Source organism: Heterocephalus glaber, unplaced genomic scaffold, assembly GCF_053883595.1.
Source record: "Heterocephalus glaber isolate CG9 unplaced genomic scaffold, H.glaber_assembly_v1.0 deba00000281, whole genome shotgun sequence".
In the NCBI taxonomy this organism is placed as follows: domain Eukaryota; kingdom Metazoa; phylum Chordata; class Mammalia; order Rodentia; family Bathyergidae; genus Heterocephalus; species Heterocephalus glaber.
The window spans coordinates 8784428-8798027 of record NW_028258139.1 but is presented as its reverse complement, the minus strand read 5'-3'; the positions used below and the strand labels follow the sequence as shown (position 1 = coordinate 8798027).

Genomic DNA, 13600 nt, shown 5'->3' with positions numbered 1-13600 from the left:
ACAGAAAGACACCATTATCTTTAACTTAAGTGTATGAAGAAATCTGCTAGGGACTAGGTTTGGCTAAATCAAAGAGCTAGAAAACAGATGTCTTGGCTTATATTAAAGATGTTCCTGGCTCGTATTAAAGATGTGGGTAGGTTAAAATTCTACCAGGCAAGAACTAACCAAAACCAAATTGGTGTAATTTTTTTTTTTAACAAAAGTATGACGTTGAGACAAATAACTAGGTTCTGTTTTACTGCAACCTTTTCTATAAATTTAGTGTTCAATATATACAATAAAAATACCATTCACATATAGATAAGTTTATATGTCTAAACTAATTCCTTTTTCAAAGTCAGAGCCTTTCTCTGAGTTTGTCCCATTTCTTTCAATGACATCATTAATATTTTGACGGTCCAGAATAGAATCCTTAGTCATTCTTAGATGTTGCTTCTATCACAATATTTAAGAATGAGTATTGTCTATGAACTCCTGAAACAAAGATGAATGTTCAAAACAGATGGCATACTGTTCTGCTACTAGTATTCCTATTGTTCCTCCACCAGTCAAAGCTCTTTTACTGGCTTCTTTGTGACCTCTCGAAATCACTGTTGTTGGGTTTTGGTTTTATTTATTTATTTATTTATGTATTAAAACTGTGACCAACAAATTCCTGGTTATTAACATCTCATCTCTTTTGAAATTTATTATTTTTATTGTTTGCAATACCTAATAAATGCATTCATTTGGGGGAATTGGTACATATACATATGACATCTTGCTCATTTTTACTTCCCTTTTCCATACTCTTTCCTCTATCTCCTTCTCCAGATCCCTTTCCCATCTCCAAAAAGTCCTTGTTTCATACTATCTCTCCTTTGTTTTGCTCTTTATTTATATTTTGGGTTTCTCTTGTAAGAGAAAACGTGCAATATTTAACATTCTGTGTCTGTTCATTTCATTTAGCATTATGGTCTCAAGATTCACCCATTTTCCTACAAATGACCCAAATTTATCTTTCTTTATGGCTAATATTCCATAGTGTATTTAATCCACATTTTCTTTACCCATTCATCTGCTGATAGACATATAGACCACTCCCACAATTTAACTAGTGTGAACTGTGCTGCTATAAACATGGATTATGCATGTACCACCAATATGATGACTTTAACTCTTTAGGGGAGACAACTAGGAGATATAGCTGGATCAAATGAAATTTCTATTACTAGTTTTTTGAGGCATCTTCATACTGATTTCTATAGTGATTATACTAGTTCACTTTCCCACCAACAATGTAGAAGGGTTCCTTTCTCCCCACAGCTCCTCAGCATTTGTTGTTTTTTGAGTCCTTGATGATAGCCATTCTTATTGGACTAAGATGGAATCTGCATTTTGATTTGCATTTCTCTAATGGCCAAAAATGCTGAACATTTTTTCATGTACTTATGGGCCATATGTACACTTTCTTTTGAGACATGTCTAGTGAAAACTATAGTACATACTCTGGAAAAAAGGAAGCGAAGAGGATATCAGAAAATGGAAAAACATTCCCTGTTGCTGGATAGGCAGCATTTCACTGAATACTTAATGCACATTTCTATTGACAAAAATACTCTTTCAATTCCCTCCTTTTTTTTAGCGAATTGAGTCCTATATTTTAGGGTATACCTCAAATCATATAGTCCACTCTAGAATGCAGCAATACAAAGTATGACTCTTAGCATTCAATATGTGGGTTATTTCCAAGATACAGGAAAACTCAGTACTGTTGACATGTATTTAAATATGGAAACAATCCTATAGTCTATCAGTTTTTTTTCTATAGTCTACTGTCTTGTAAATTAAAGGTCAATCAGGATTGATGAATAAAATCAGCTTTCTCGGGAATTCTGAAATAAGAATTTCACAACTGTTCTTTAACATCTTAAACATTTGGAATTGATATCCCATGTCACCTTTAATTTTAAATCACTGTAGAGTAACAGAATGCTTCTGAATTTCATGCAAAATGTTCCTAAGAGACAGTCCATGATACATCAAATTTTCCTTTATATTTACAATCCAAATTTATTGGACAGATACAGCCACAAAATTTATTTAAAAAGAATACTCCAACAAATTACAGGAGAATTTTTTTTCTAGGATAGCACAAAACCAAAAAACTAAGTGCTAAAGAAATAAATACAAAGTTTTCCTCATTTCAAACCCTGTCTAACCAGGAATCAGTCTTACTAGTTCCTTACCAAAAAAACAAAAAAGTGAATTGCAATCTGTTATATAAAAACTAAAAGGAATTTTGCCTTAATGGCTTTCATTCTGTTTTTCCCAGACAGAATGTTCAAACCTTGCAATCCAAAGGCTAATGGGATCAGTGATAAAGTCAAATTACACAAACAAAGTAATTAAAAATCCCCTTTATTTCTAACTTGGCTGCTATAGGGCTGGATTCAGCCAGATTCTTACTGAATGAACCATTAGTTTACAGGAATTTGAACATACCTTCTGATCACATTGGAAAACAAGGCTGTTTAAATGCCCTACCAAATTGAGCTGGCTCTATCAAAGGAAATTAGCTTGCCTCATGACTCCCCAAGGCTCATTACTCTCTTGGTACATGAAATCCTGGGTATTGCGCCAATCTCAAGTGCACTCACCTTCATATAAAAAGTTGATGGCATTATGTGCTATAGTTTTTATTCTTTCAGTAGCAGACACTTATGCTACACATATTCTTGTTTTTACTTGGATCTTCTCACTACCAATGGCATAGATTTTCAAGATAACAAGGTCAGATCACAAGTATAGCATGTAACTGGGATTTTTTTTGTATGTTAGACAAGAATCACATGAAGCCCGAAACTACAATACCATTCTTAACACATACTGTATGTTACTCATAAACCCTAAACTTTTTCCTCAGTTTTTCCTTTAAGGTCTAGAAAAAATGTTTAAAAAGAGTAAGCCAAGGGTAAAAATTTTAAGGTTTGTATTAATGCTATGTCAAAGTTCCTTGATTTCTGCCTCTATTATCTCTTGTATGTCCTTAGGCTAAATGGTTACATTCTATCTCCTTATCTATTTATCCATAATATAAAAGTTAAAATAAGATAGTACCTGTAAAGCACTTTGCAAGGTGACTGAAGAGATTATAAATAAATATTAGCTCATTTAAAGGCTGACTTTATGTGAAATTCATTAAACAAATTTAATCTGATGCAATGTGCTGAATGCTACTAGTTAAGAGAATAGAGACAACTTAATTTCATTACTAAACATATCATAATGATGTTAATGATAATAACAGCAATACCTAACAAGTACTTTTTAAAAAAAGTAACAACTGAGTAAGGCAGGAAAAAATGCAAGTTATATAAATGCTAATAGTCAATCTAGTTACTCATAATGCTAGCAAAAGGTTCCACGAATGGCTACACAATTATTAACATTTTGGTATGACAATATATATTCTACTTTTTGCTTACAAAAAACCTGAAAGGGACCACAAAGGATCATTTACTCAGCTTATAATTCTCAAACTTTAAAATGCATATATGAATCACACTTAAGTTTGTAAAATGCATATTTTGATTGAATAGGTCTGGACCAAAATTTTACATTAAATATAAATGCTCTGAGATGTCAAATCTGCTGTTCCATTCCAGGAGAAGTGTAAGCTGGATTCATTCGTAAGCCAACAAAGTGTCTCATACACCACACCTGTGGAAGTTTGCAATTCAAATATTCATAAGTCAGAGACTTACTGTACTCCAAAAACACACATTCTAACAGACTGAATGCAGAAGCAAATACAAGAATACAGCTATCTTCTTTTAGATCAGCATTAGATTTGCAAAAATGTCAAAATGCTGTTCTTTTCATTAAAATTTTAAAATTAGCTTTGACAAAGTTATTTTTCACAAAAATGTCAGATACTAATATATCCTGGATTTGTGATTTTTCAATTAACAAATACTTTTTAAAATTGTTTTAATTTCTAGATGGTAAAGTAGGTAAAACATAAGAAAACAAAAGTCTTGTGGGGCCCTCAGTAATTTTTAAGAATGTCAAGTGTTTCTGATATCAAACAGTTGAGCCACCAAGCGAAATCACTTATGTTTGATAGCTGTCGTAATTCCATCTTAAGAAATCTCAGTGGACAGAATGTCAAGCCTTTACCTATAAGCCTTCCCAATAACTTACAGTCTCGTCCTTGATCTCTTGTACCTCTTGTTTGCAAGAGATTTATCCCCTTGTCTCCTTCTATCCACCCTGTATTTATCTCTTTGTACTTTGCCTTACTCAAATGAGAGATACCATATGGTATATTTAAGCCTGTGTGTCTGGTTTATTTCACTCAACATTATATTTTCCATGTGTATCCATTTTCCTACAAATGTGTTGAATTTGCCCTTCTTTATAGCTGAGTAGTATTCCACTATATATAGATACCACATTTTCTTTATTCAATCATCTGTTGACAAGTACACAGGCTGCTTCCAGATAAAATAGGTAAAACACTTGAAACCATAGGTGTAGGAAAAGATTTTCTAAACAGAATTGCAATTGTCCAAGAAATAACAGCAAGAATCAACACATAGGATTACATCAAACTGAAAAGCTTCTGTACAGCAAGGCAATCAATTAGTAGAGTGAACAGACAACCTACAGAATGGGGAAAAAATGTGCCAACTACTATTCAGAAGACTAATACCTAGAATAATATGAAGAACTCAAAAAAATTAGACCACCTAAAATAAAAGACCAAGTCAAGAAATGAGTAAGTGAAATGAACAGATCCCTCACAGATGAAGTACAACAAATATATGAAAAAAAAAAAAAGTTCAACATCACTGACCATTAGAGAAATGCAAATTAAAGCAATGCTAGGATTTCCTCTTACTCCAGAGAGGAGTAAGAATGGCTATCATAAAGAAATCAAAAAATAACAAATGCTGGCAAGGCTGTGCTGAAAAAGGAACCCTCCATTGTTGGTGGGAATGTAAACTAATATGATTATGGAAATCAGTACAGACATTTCTCATAGAAACTCCATATGACCCAGCTATCTCCCTGCTAGATTATCTTCCCCAAAGAGCTTAAGACATCATACTCAGCAATACATGCATACCAATGTTTATAGCAGCACAATTCACAATAGCTAACTCCTGGAAGCAACCTGTATTCCCATTGACAGATGATTGGATAGAGTTCTACTCTTAAAGAGGGATTACCTACAGATTTTCATAGCTAATAATTCTCGTGTCTTTTTTGGGTGGGGAGGAGTGGTCCTGGGGAGTGAATCTAGGGCATTCTAACACTGAGATACATCCCCAGCTCTTTTTCAGTTTTTAATTTTGAGACAGGGTCTTACTAAGTTACCCAGCTGGTCTTAAATTTGTAATCTTGACTGAGCCTCCAGATTAACTGGAACTGCAAGCAATGCATTCTAATTCTAGTAAAAAAAAAAAATCACCGCCACTTTTTTAAGATTAGAGATTATGTACAGAATTTACCAGGGAAAAAAATGTGGTTGTGTGTTTTAACAAAATTCTGGTCATGTGTTTAAAGCAAGAGTTATCACTATTTTCTGTTAAGAGCCCTTTTTTTTTTTCTTGTAAATTTAAGCCAGGCACAGTGAGTGGCATATGCTTATAATTCCTGCTAAGGCAAGAGAATCTTCTGAGTTCAAGGTCAGCCTCAGCTACATAGTGAGTTAGTTCAAGGCCTGCCTGAACTATACATATCGAGACCTTGTGTCAAAACAAAACAAAATGTAAGTTTTATAGTTCTAAAGTTTTCTTTTTGCTTAGTTAATACTTTTAATTACAATTGTAATTTCACAACTGCCACTATTCAGTATTTTGTATAAAACCAGTTACAATACACAAGATTTTCAAATGCAACAATATGTATCAAACTACATATATATGCAACGTTTACAGGCCATTATGAAGCTTTATCTTAAAAAATATCTTCATGAAAATAAACATTCAATCAGTTCTCTCAGCTTTAAAAAAATATGATTAGAAATATACATTTTAATAAAAAATCAAGACAATGATTGATCAAATACTGATTACTCAGTTATTTTAAAACTTTTAATAATCTGTACATGAGTGCACATTAGATAAAAGTCTGCAAATTATTAATCTAAAACTGCAGTACTCTAATCCCATGAAAAAGTCTGCTGACAGTTCTACTAGGTAATTAAGGAGGTAATTTCCCACTCAGTATAGGCGAATCATCCAGTTTTTTGAACACACCTACGGTATTTTCACCTAGCAAAATGGAAAATACTCAAATTTAGGAGAGAAGGAAGAGCAGCAACTAACCTTACCAGAGCATTTCAGTGGAAGAGAACTATTCAAGAAATAAATTACTGTGACAACCTTTTAACTGGGGTTCCTGCTTTTAGTTTCCTTGAATTCATTCTCCACTATAAAGCTAGAATAAACTTTCTAAATTTTTAAGTACGATTGTGTGACACCTACTTAAAAGGCATGACAATAGTTCTACCAGTGTACTCTAATGAAGTCTAAACTTTCCTCCCTAACCTTTTACCTCTTCCTTTTCCTACTTCCAAACTCAGTAGACAAATAAAATTATAGATCTTATACATGCAACACCTAGCCCCCATGCTCCTTTAATGCCATTTCTCTAACCTCTCCAAACTCAGTAAGGTACCACTCCAGTGTACTTTTGTTAAGTAGCTATCCCTAGAATAATTGTGTATTCTTCAATAATAATATCTGATACCAAGGATCTAGAAAAAAATATGGAACATAGAAACACTTGAATATTTGATGAGTTAACACATGAAGAGCCAAAGAATTGAACTGTGTTCTCCAGAAAGTATGTTATGGTTCTAACCAGCGGCTAATACCTTAATGTGACTTTATGTGGAAATAGGATTATGGCAGAGGTTAAATTCAGATAAATTAGTTAAGATGAGGTCATTGGGCGTAAGTGGGAATTTAACCCAATGACTGATGAACTTCTGAGAATAGAAGAAACACAATAACTTGAGGGGAGAATTCCATGAGATGACAGATATTGAAGCACTATGGTTACAAGCCAAGGAATGCTCACTAAGGATTGGGAGCAAACTAGTAAAGACCAGGAAGAAGAAAGAAAAGATTCTTTCCTACATGTTTTAGATGGACCATGACCATACTGAATCCTTTGTTTTGGACTTCTGGCCTCCAGAATCATAAGACAAAAAATTTCTGTTGTTTAAAGCCACTCAATTTATGGAACTTTGTTATGATAACTCTAGGAAAGTAACCTAATATCTGTGTTTAAATATTGGGCAAACAAATTTAAATTTGAAAGGCATGTAATTTCCTTGTCCCTCCACATCCCTATTCCCAATCCTTCCCCCCAAATTAGGTAAAAATCAGCCAATGTGCATAGATTTGGTGAGGTAAGTTTGATGTATCATAACATTACATGATAAATTATTTAATTCACATATTTGACAATCAAGACATACAGATCTATGAAAGAGAATTGAGATTTCAGAAATAAACCCATGTATGTATGGGCAACTGATTTTCAGCAGGGATGCAAGACCATTCAAAGAAAACTTGTCCTTTCAGCAAATGGTGCTGGGACAACTGGATAAAGTTGGATCCTGATCTCATACTCAAAAACTAACTGGAAATGAAACAAAGGCCTAGTTTTAAGAACTAGAACTTAGCTGGGTGTGGTGGCACATGCTTGCAATCCCAGTACTAGGGAGGCTGAGGCAGGAGAATCGCTGTGAGTACATAGTGAGTTCAAGACCAGCCTGAACTACACAGGGAGACCTTGCCTCAAAAAAACCCCAAAACAACAACAACAAAAACTAAAACTCTTAGAAGAAAACATAGGAGTAATCTTGAAAACAGATTTGGCAGTGGATTCTTAGACATGACACCAAAAGCACACATAAACAATAAATAGATACATTCGATTTCATTACAATTAAAAACTTCTGTGTTTCAAAGGACATTTTTTTTTGGTACTGGGGATCCAACTCTGGACCTTGTGCTTGAGAGGCAGGCGCTGGAACCACTGAGCTAGATCCCTGGCCCTCAAAGGATATTATTAAACTGACAATATTAAGAAAAGAAAACCCATGGGAGAATGGGAGAAAATAATAACAAATCTTTTATCTGATAAGGAATTTGTATTTAGAATATTCAAAGAGAACTCAATAAGAAAAAGATAAAAATCTAATTAAAAATGAGCAAAGGATCTGAATAGGCATTTTTCCAAATAAAAGGAAGATATACAGTAAACAAGTATATGATAAAGATGTTCAGTGAGCAGGGAAATGAAATTCAAAAACCATACTGAGATACCAATTCAAACCTACTTAGATGGCTAGAATCAAAAATTAGGTAATGACAAGTGTTGGTAAAGATAATGGGAGATCAGAATCCTCTCACCTTGTTGGTGATAATGTAAAATGGTATAGTCATTTGGAAAACAGCTCCTGAAATGATTATGCACAAGAGCACATCATCTAGTAATTCCACTTCAACAGATATATACCAGAGAGAACAAAAAGCAGATGCTCAATAAAAAACTTGTACATGAATGTTTATGTGGATTTTTTTTTTTGGTACCGGGGATCGAACTCGGGTCCTTGAGCTTGTGAGGCAGGCCGCAGAACCACTGAACTAAATCCCTGGTGACATGAATATGTTTAGCAAGTCTATTCACAATAGCCAAAGCATGGAAACAGTCCAAATATTTAATAATGGATGAATGACTAAACAAACTGATGTGTACTCACAAATAAGTATTACTCGGCCCTAAAAAGGAATGAAAAGACTAGGACTACAGCTCAATTAATGGTGGAATACTTGCTTAGCATGCACAAGGCCCTAAATTTGATCTGCAGTATGGCAAGGGGGTGAGGGAATGAAATATGAACACACGATAACATGAAAGAACCTTAAAAACATGCTAAGCAAAAGAAGGTGGTCACAATATAGTTCATATACTGTATGATTCCATTTATATAAAATATCCAAAATAGGAACATCTATAGAGATAAAAACAGATTAGTGGTTGCTTTTGGCTAGAGGGATTTGGGTATGAGTAATAGCTTAATGGTACAGGATTTCTTTTTCAGGTGATCAAAGTATTCTTAAAACTGTGGTAATGGCTACATATAATATTCTATGAGTGTATTAAAAACACTGAACTAGCAGGGCATGGGGTGCATGCCTGTAATCCCAGCACTCAGGAAGCTGAGAAAGGAGGATCACTGGGGGTTTGAGGCCACTGGACTACATAGTGAGGTCATAGCCAACTTGGAACTACATAGGGAGATCCTGTCTTTAAAAGACACACACACACACACAAAACCTCACACTGAACTGTACATTTGAAATGGACAAATTAGATGGCATATGAACCAGTTTAATAAAGCTGTTGAAAACATGAATAAAATTTTATTATGCATATACAATAAAAAAATTGTTCTTAACCAAGACTCTGACCTGGCACATTATGCCATATAGACAGCAAATCAAATCCTCAAAGATCCTCTAAGATTTAATAAAAATAAAAAGCACAAAACATCTAACACACTTCGAAAAGAAAATTCACTGGACAAAGAACTCTTTAAGAATATTAAGAAAGGGGCCCGGAAAGAAAAAAATTATGAGGAAAAAAAAATGGAATCAAACTCTGTGTAGATAGGGAAGGGTGGAGGGGGTGAAGGGTGCACAGGTAACGGGAGAAAAAATTAAAACTAAGATGCATCATGTTCTGGACAAACATCCAATGATAAATGTAAATGTATTTTATACCTAAAATGTACCAATAAATATATATATTTTAAAAAAAAACAAAAAAGAGAAAGGGGCCTGAGATGTAGCTCAGTAGAACCACCCGTGCCTCACAAGCACAAGGTCCTGAGTTCGATCCCCTGTACCACACACACACAAAAAAAAAAAAAATTAAGAAAGGCTATAACTTGACCATCCAATCAGATTTATACTTTCAATTTTTACTAGTCAGTCATTTGTACATGAAATAATCTCATATATTTACTATTTTAATGAAAAGTTAGGGAATAAATCAAATGAAATTTTATTTTATTTTTTGGGGGTACCAGGGATCAAACTTGGGTCCTTGCACTTGCACAGCAGGTAGCGAAACCACTGAGCTAAATCCCCAGCCCCCAAATGAAATTTTAAAATGAAAGATTTTGGATGTAATGTATCTGAGCCTTAAACTTATTTTTTTCAAATGCATTTTCTTATACAATTTCAATGCATTTGTTTTTCACAACAATCTTAGTAAATCTGGCAATAATGACTATCATATCTATATAAGGAAATTAAGGCTTAGAAGTGATTTGCCTAAAGTCACATAATAAAAATGTTTTACTATTTAGTAATGTCACTCATAACATAGTCATCTTAAATCAACTCTGATCCATAGCAACTTTTGGTACCTTTTCCCTTATCCTTGAATCTATTAGCTTATATTTTCTCTCATTACTTGGTCACTTATTTTAATAAAATGTCAGACTGCTTTTTGTATCTAGTTGTAATTTCAGTCAACAAGAATGACTGAATTCTTGTTGGGTTCAATAATGAACCAAAAAAAAAAGGAAAATGTAAATTATTGGGAGAAGATGGGAAAATATTAAGAAAATTGAACTGGGAATAAAAGTATAGAACTCTTACAGGCAAAGCAGATTACCAGACTGATGTTCAAAAGCCAAAACTAAAATTATGATTATGGTACTTAATAGAATGACATGAAGACTTTATAAAATTCATTTCTTTTGATCCCATCTAGGCCAAGTGAGAATCAGTGCTTCATGGATTAGAATCCTATCATGAATTCTGCGGTGAGACAAGATGGGTGGGTATTGAAAGGAGGTTGTTAAGCTAGGTGTGATGGTGCACACTTGTAATTCTGGCACTCAGAAGGCCGAGGCAAGAGGGTGACCTCGAGTTTGAGATAGCCTGTTCCACAGTGAGTTCAAGGCCAGATTGAACTACACAGCAAGACTCTATCTCAAAAAATTAAATAAATAAATTCAGAAATAACTTGAGAGTAATGCTGCTTTCTATGCAAACAGTGGCTATTATTTTTATTGATTATGAAGATCTTACTTCTTAACATTCATGTTGAATTAAATAAACGAACTCTTGGAAGCTCCACCCAAATCACACACAGAAGACTCACAAATACACAAAGAAGACATTCAAGGAATATTCCATCACAAGTGTAATCAATGATTATAATAAATCTTTGATTATAAAGATTTTGTCCAACCCTTTGTGAAGATGTAAAACTAGTGTACCTAAAACAAAATGTTTTTCATCAGTTTTTTAAAAATACCAAATTTCCACTCTGATCAGTTCAAAATCTAAGTAATTAATAGTCACAACTTTTAATATGTCAAAATTCAATGAAACTGCTTTACTCACTAAGAATGGGTTAAGGAGATGCTAGGTATCATCTAATGTAATGTAAGATATACAGTACTACATAGTCCTTGTGACAGAGTTTACCCTAAATTTTGTCTAAGCTTTCTGAACAATGGTTCTCAGACTTTTAAGATTCCTTTGCACTCAAAATTATTGAGGACCATCAGCCTTGTTTGTATGTGTTACATCTGTTGAGATTTACTACATTAGAAGTAAAACTGAGAATATCTAAAAGTATTTATTAATTCATTAAAATTTATAACAAACCTATGTTAATACCATATAATAGTTAAAATTTTTAAATTCAAAATTTTGTTGCCATGTTTTTAATATATGGTTTAACAGAAGACAAATGGATTCTCACATCTTTTGCCTTTCCTCTTTTGTAATACTGTGTATCATACAGATTCTGGAAAACTACACTGTACATGACTTGTGAATGGAAGTAAAAAAGAAAAAATTATTTTCACATTGTTGACATACTCTAAGATAAAAATTTTTAACAGAAATATGGAAGACAGAATAATAAGTAAAATGACACTACAGGAAGCAAACAGATGAATTCTAAATGTGTGATGGTTTTGAAAATAATTTCAATGATTCAATGGCATCCAGATAAAGAAAGTGGGAACAAACTAAGAAACAATAACAAAATATCTTTGGTGGACCCTGATGGAGCCTATTCTGAAGATGGACTATAAACAGAAATTTCTGAAACAATGGGGGAAATAATCTGAATAGATTCAGGGTATAAGGTGATCCAGAAATCTCTGTTAATTTTCTATGGAATCCAGAAATTACTGTTAATTTTCTATTGGTTTGGTATGGTATGGTATGGTATGGTATGGTATGGTATGGTATGGTATGATTACGTATAAAACCATCTGTACTGGGAGTAAAGGGGGAGCATAATGAAACACATAGTGGTAAAACAAAATGATGAATCCTACAAACTACATTTTAGGTTGCCATTGGACAGCTCTAGAAAATAGTATCTGTCAGGAAACATGAACTACCTGAGGTAATTTAAGCTAAAGTATTAATTTATACCTTAAATATTGTGGACATTCATATGATTTAATAATATATATTGAATAATATACCACATCAAGCCATTCAGAGAAAAGTCTGAGAACAAATTACTTCGCCAAAGGATCCCAAGTTAAAAGGATTACTTTCAAAGGATTACTATCAACTAACAGGGGCTAAAAAGTAGGTGACAGGGGTGTGGTTTTAAACACATTCTACAGGGCTGGGTATATGCTTGTAATATCAGCACTCAGGAGGCTCAGGCAGGAGACACAAGTTTGAGTAAAAAAAAAAAAAAAATTAACACCCACATCTTATAAAAAAAAAAAGTGTAAGCGAATGCAAGTTAGACCCAGGATAAACTGGTGGTTACTCATCTTTACTCTTATTATTTCATGAACCTTGCATATACCTCAATACTCCTCCTCCAATACCTTATTCAGAATACTTTCTATATTATCCCCTATGGATGGTAGGATATTGTCCAGCTTGATATTCCTTGTTAGATGTGACCAAAGCTCACCAACAGGTATGGGAAGACTTACACTGGTCACTCGACGGTAGATCTGTGCAGCATTTTGGCACTCCGAGTATGGATATTCAGATGTAGCCATCTCGAGCATGCACATCCCAAAAGCATAAACATCAACGGATTCATCATATTTCTCTTCATACATCTCAGGGGCCATGAACTCTGGGGTACCTTAAATTAAAAGAATGATTCAGACTCAATGTGAGCAGAAGCTATAGATGTTACTCACCAGGGGAGAGAAGCAGAGGGGTTGACCTGTGAGAGAGAAAAAGGGAGGGAAGAAGAACTGGAGGAGAAAAAAGAAAGAGAAAAAAGGGGGGAAAAGAGAAAAAAAAATCATTTTAGTCAGTCTGTTCTACCAAGTATTTCACAAAAGATCTTCCACTGCAAGGCCTTTATAAGAAACCGGACAGGGTCAAGTAACTGATTACATACCGTTTAAAATAGATTCCTGTCACAAAGTATGTCAAACAGAGCCTTGAATAAGAGATAAACTAACATAATTCATGTTGAAAATAAATGGAAGGAAATGGTAAGAAACTAGCAGGGAACAAAACAAATATAATAGCATCTGCCTATAAAATGATGGGTTTAAAATATTAAATAC

The 13600-nt window shown here is 33.8% G+C and overlaps 1 protein-coding gene across 25 annotated transcripts in view; it reads right to left on the bottom strand.

The window, feature by feature from the left end:
- Wnk1 (WNK lysine deficient protein kinase 1) overlaps positions 1-13600 on the bottom strand; it is a 135276-nt gene that overhangs the window by 52777 nt on the left and 68899 nt on the right. For all 25 annotated transcript variants that reach the window (XM_087186118.1, XM_021249242.2, XM_021249235.2 and 22 more), the window contains exon 4: positions 13007-13164. In XM_087186118.1, the coding sequence (XP_087042244.1) occupies positions 13007-13164 (158 nt within the window). The remainder of the gene's footprint in view (positions 1-13006; positions 13165-13600) is intronic.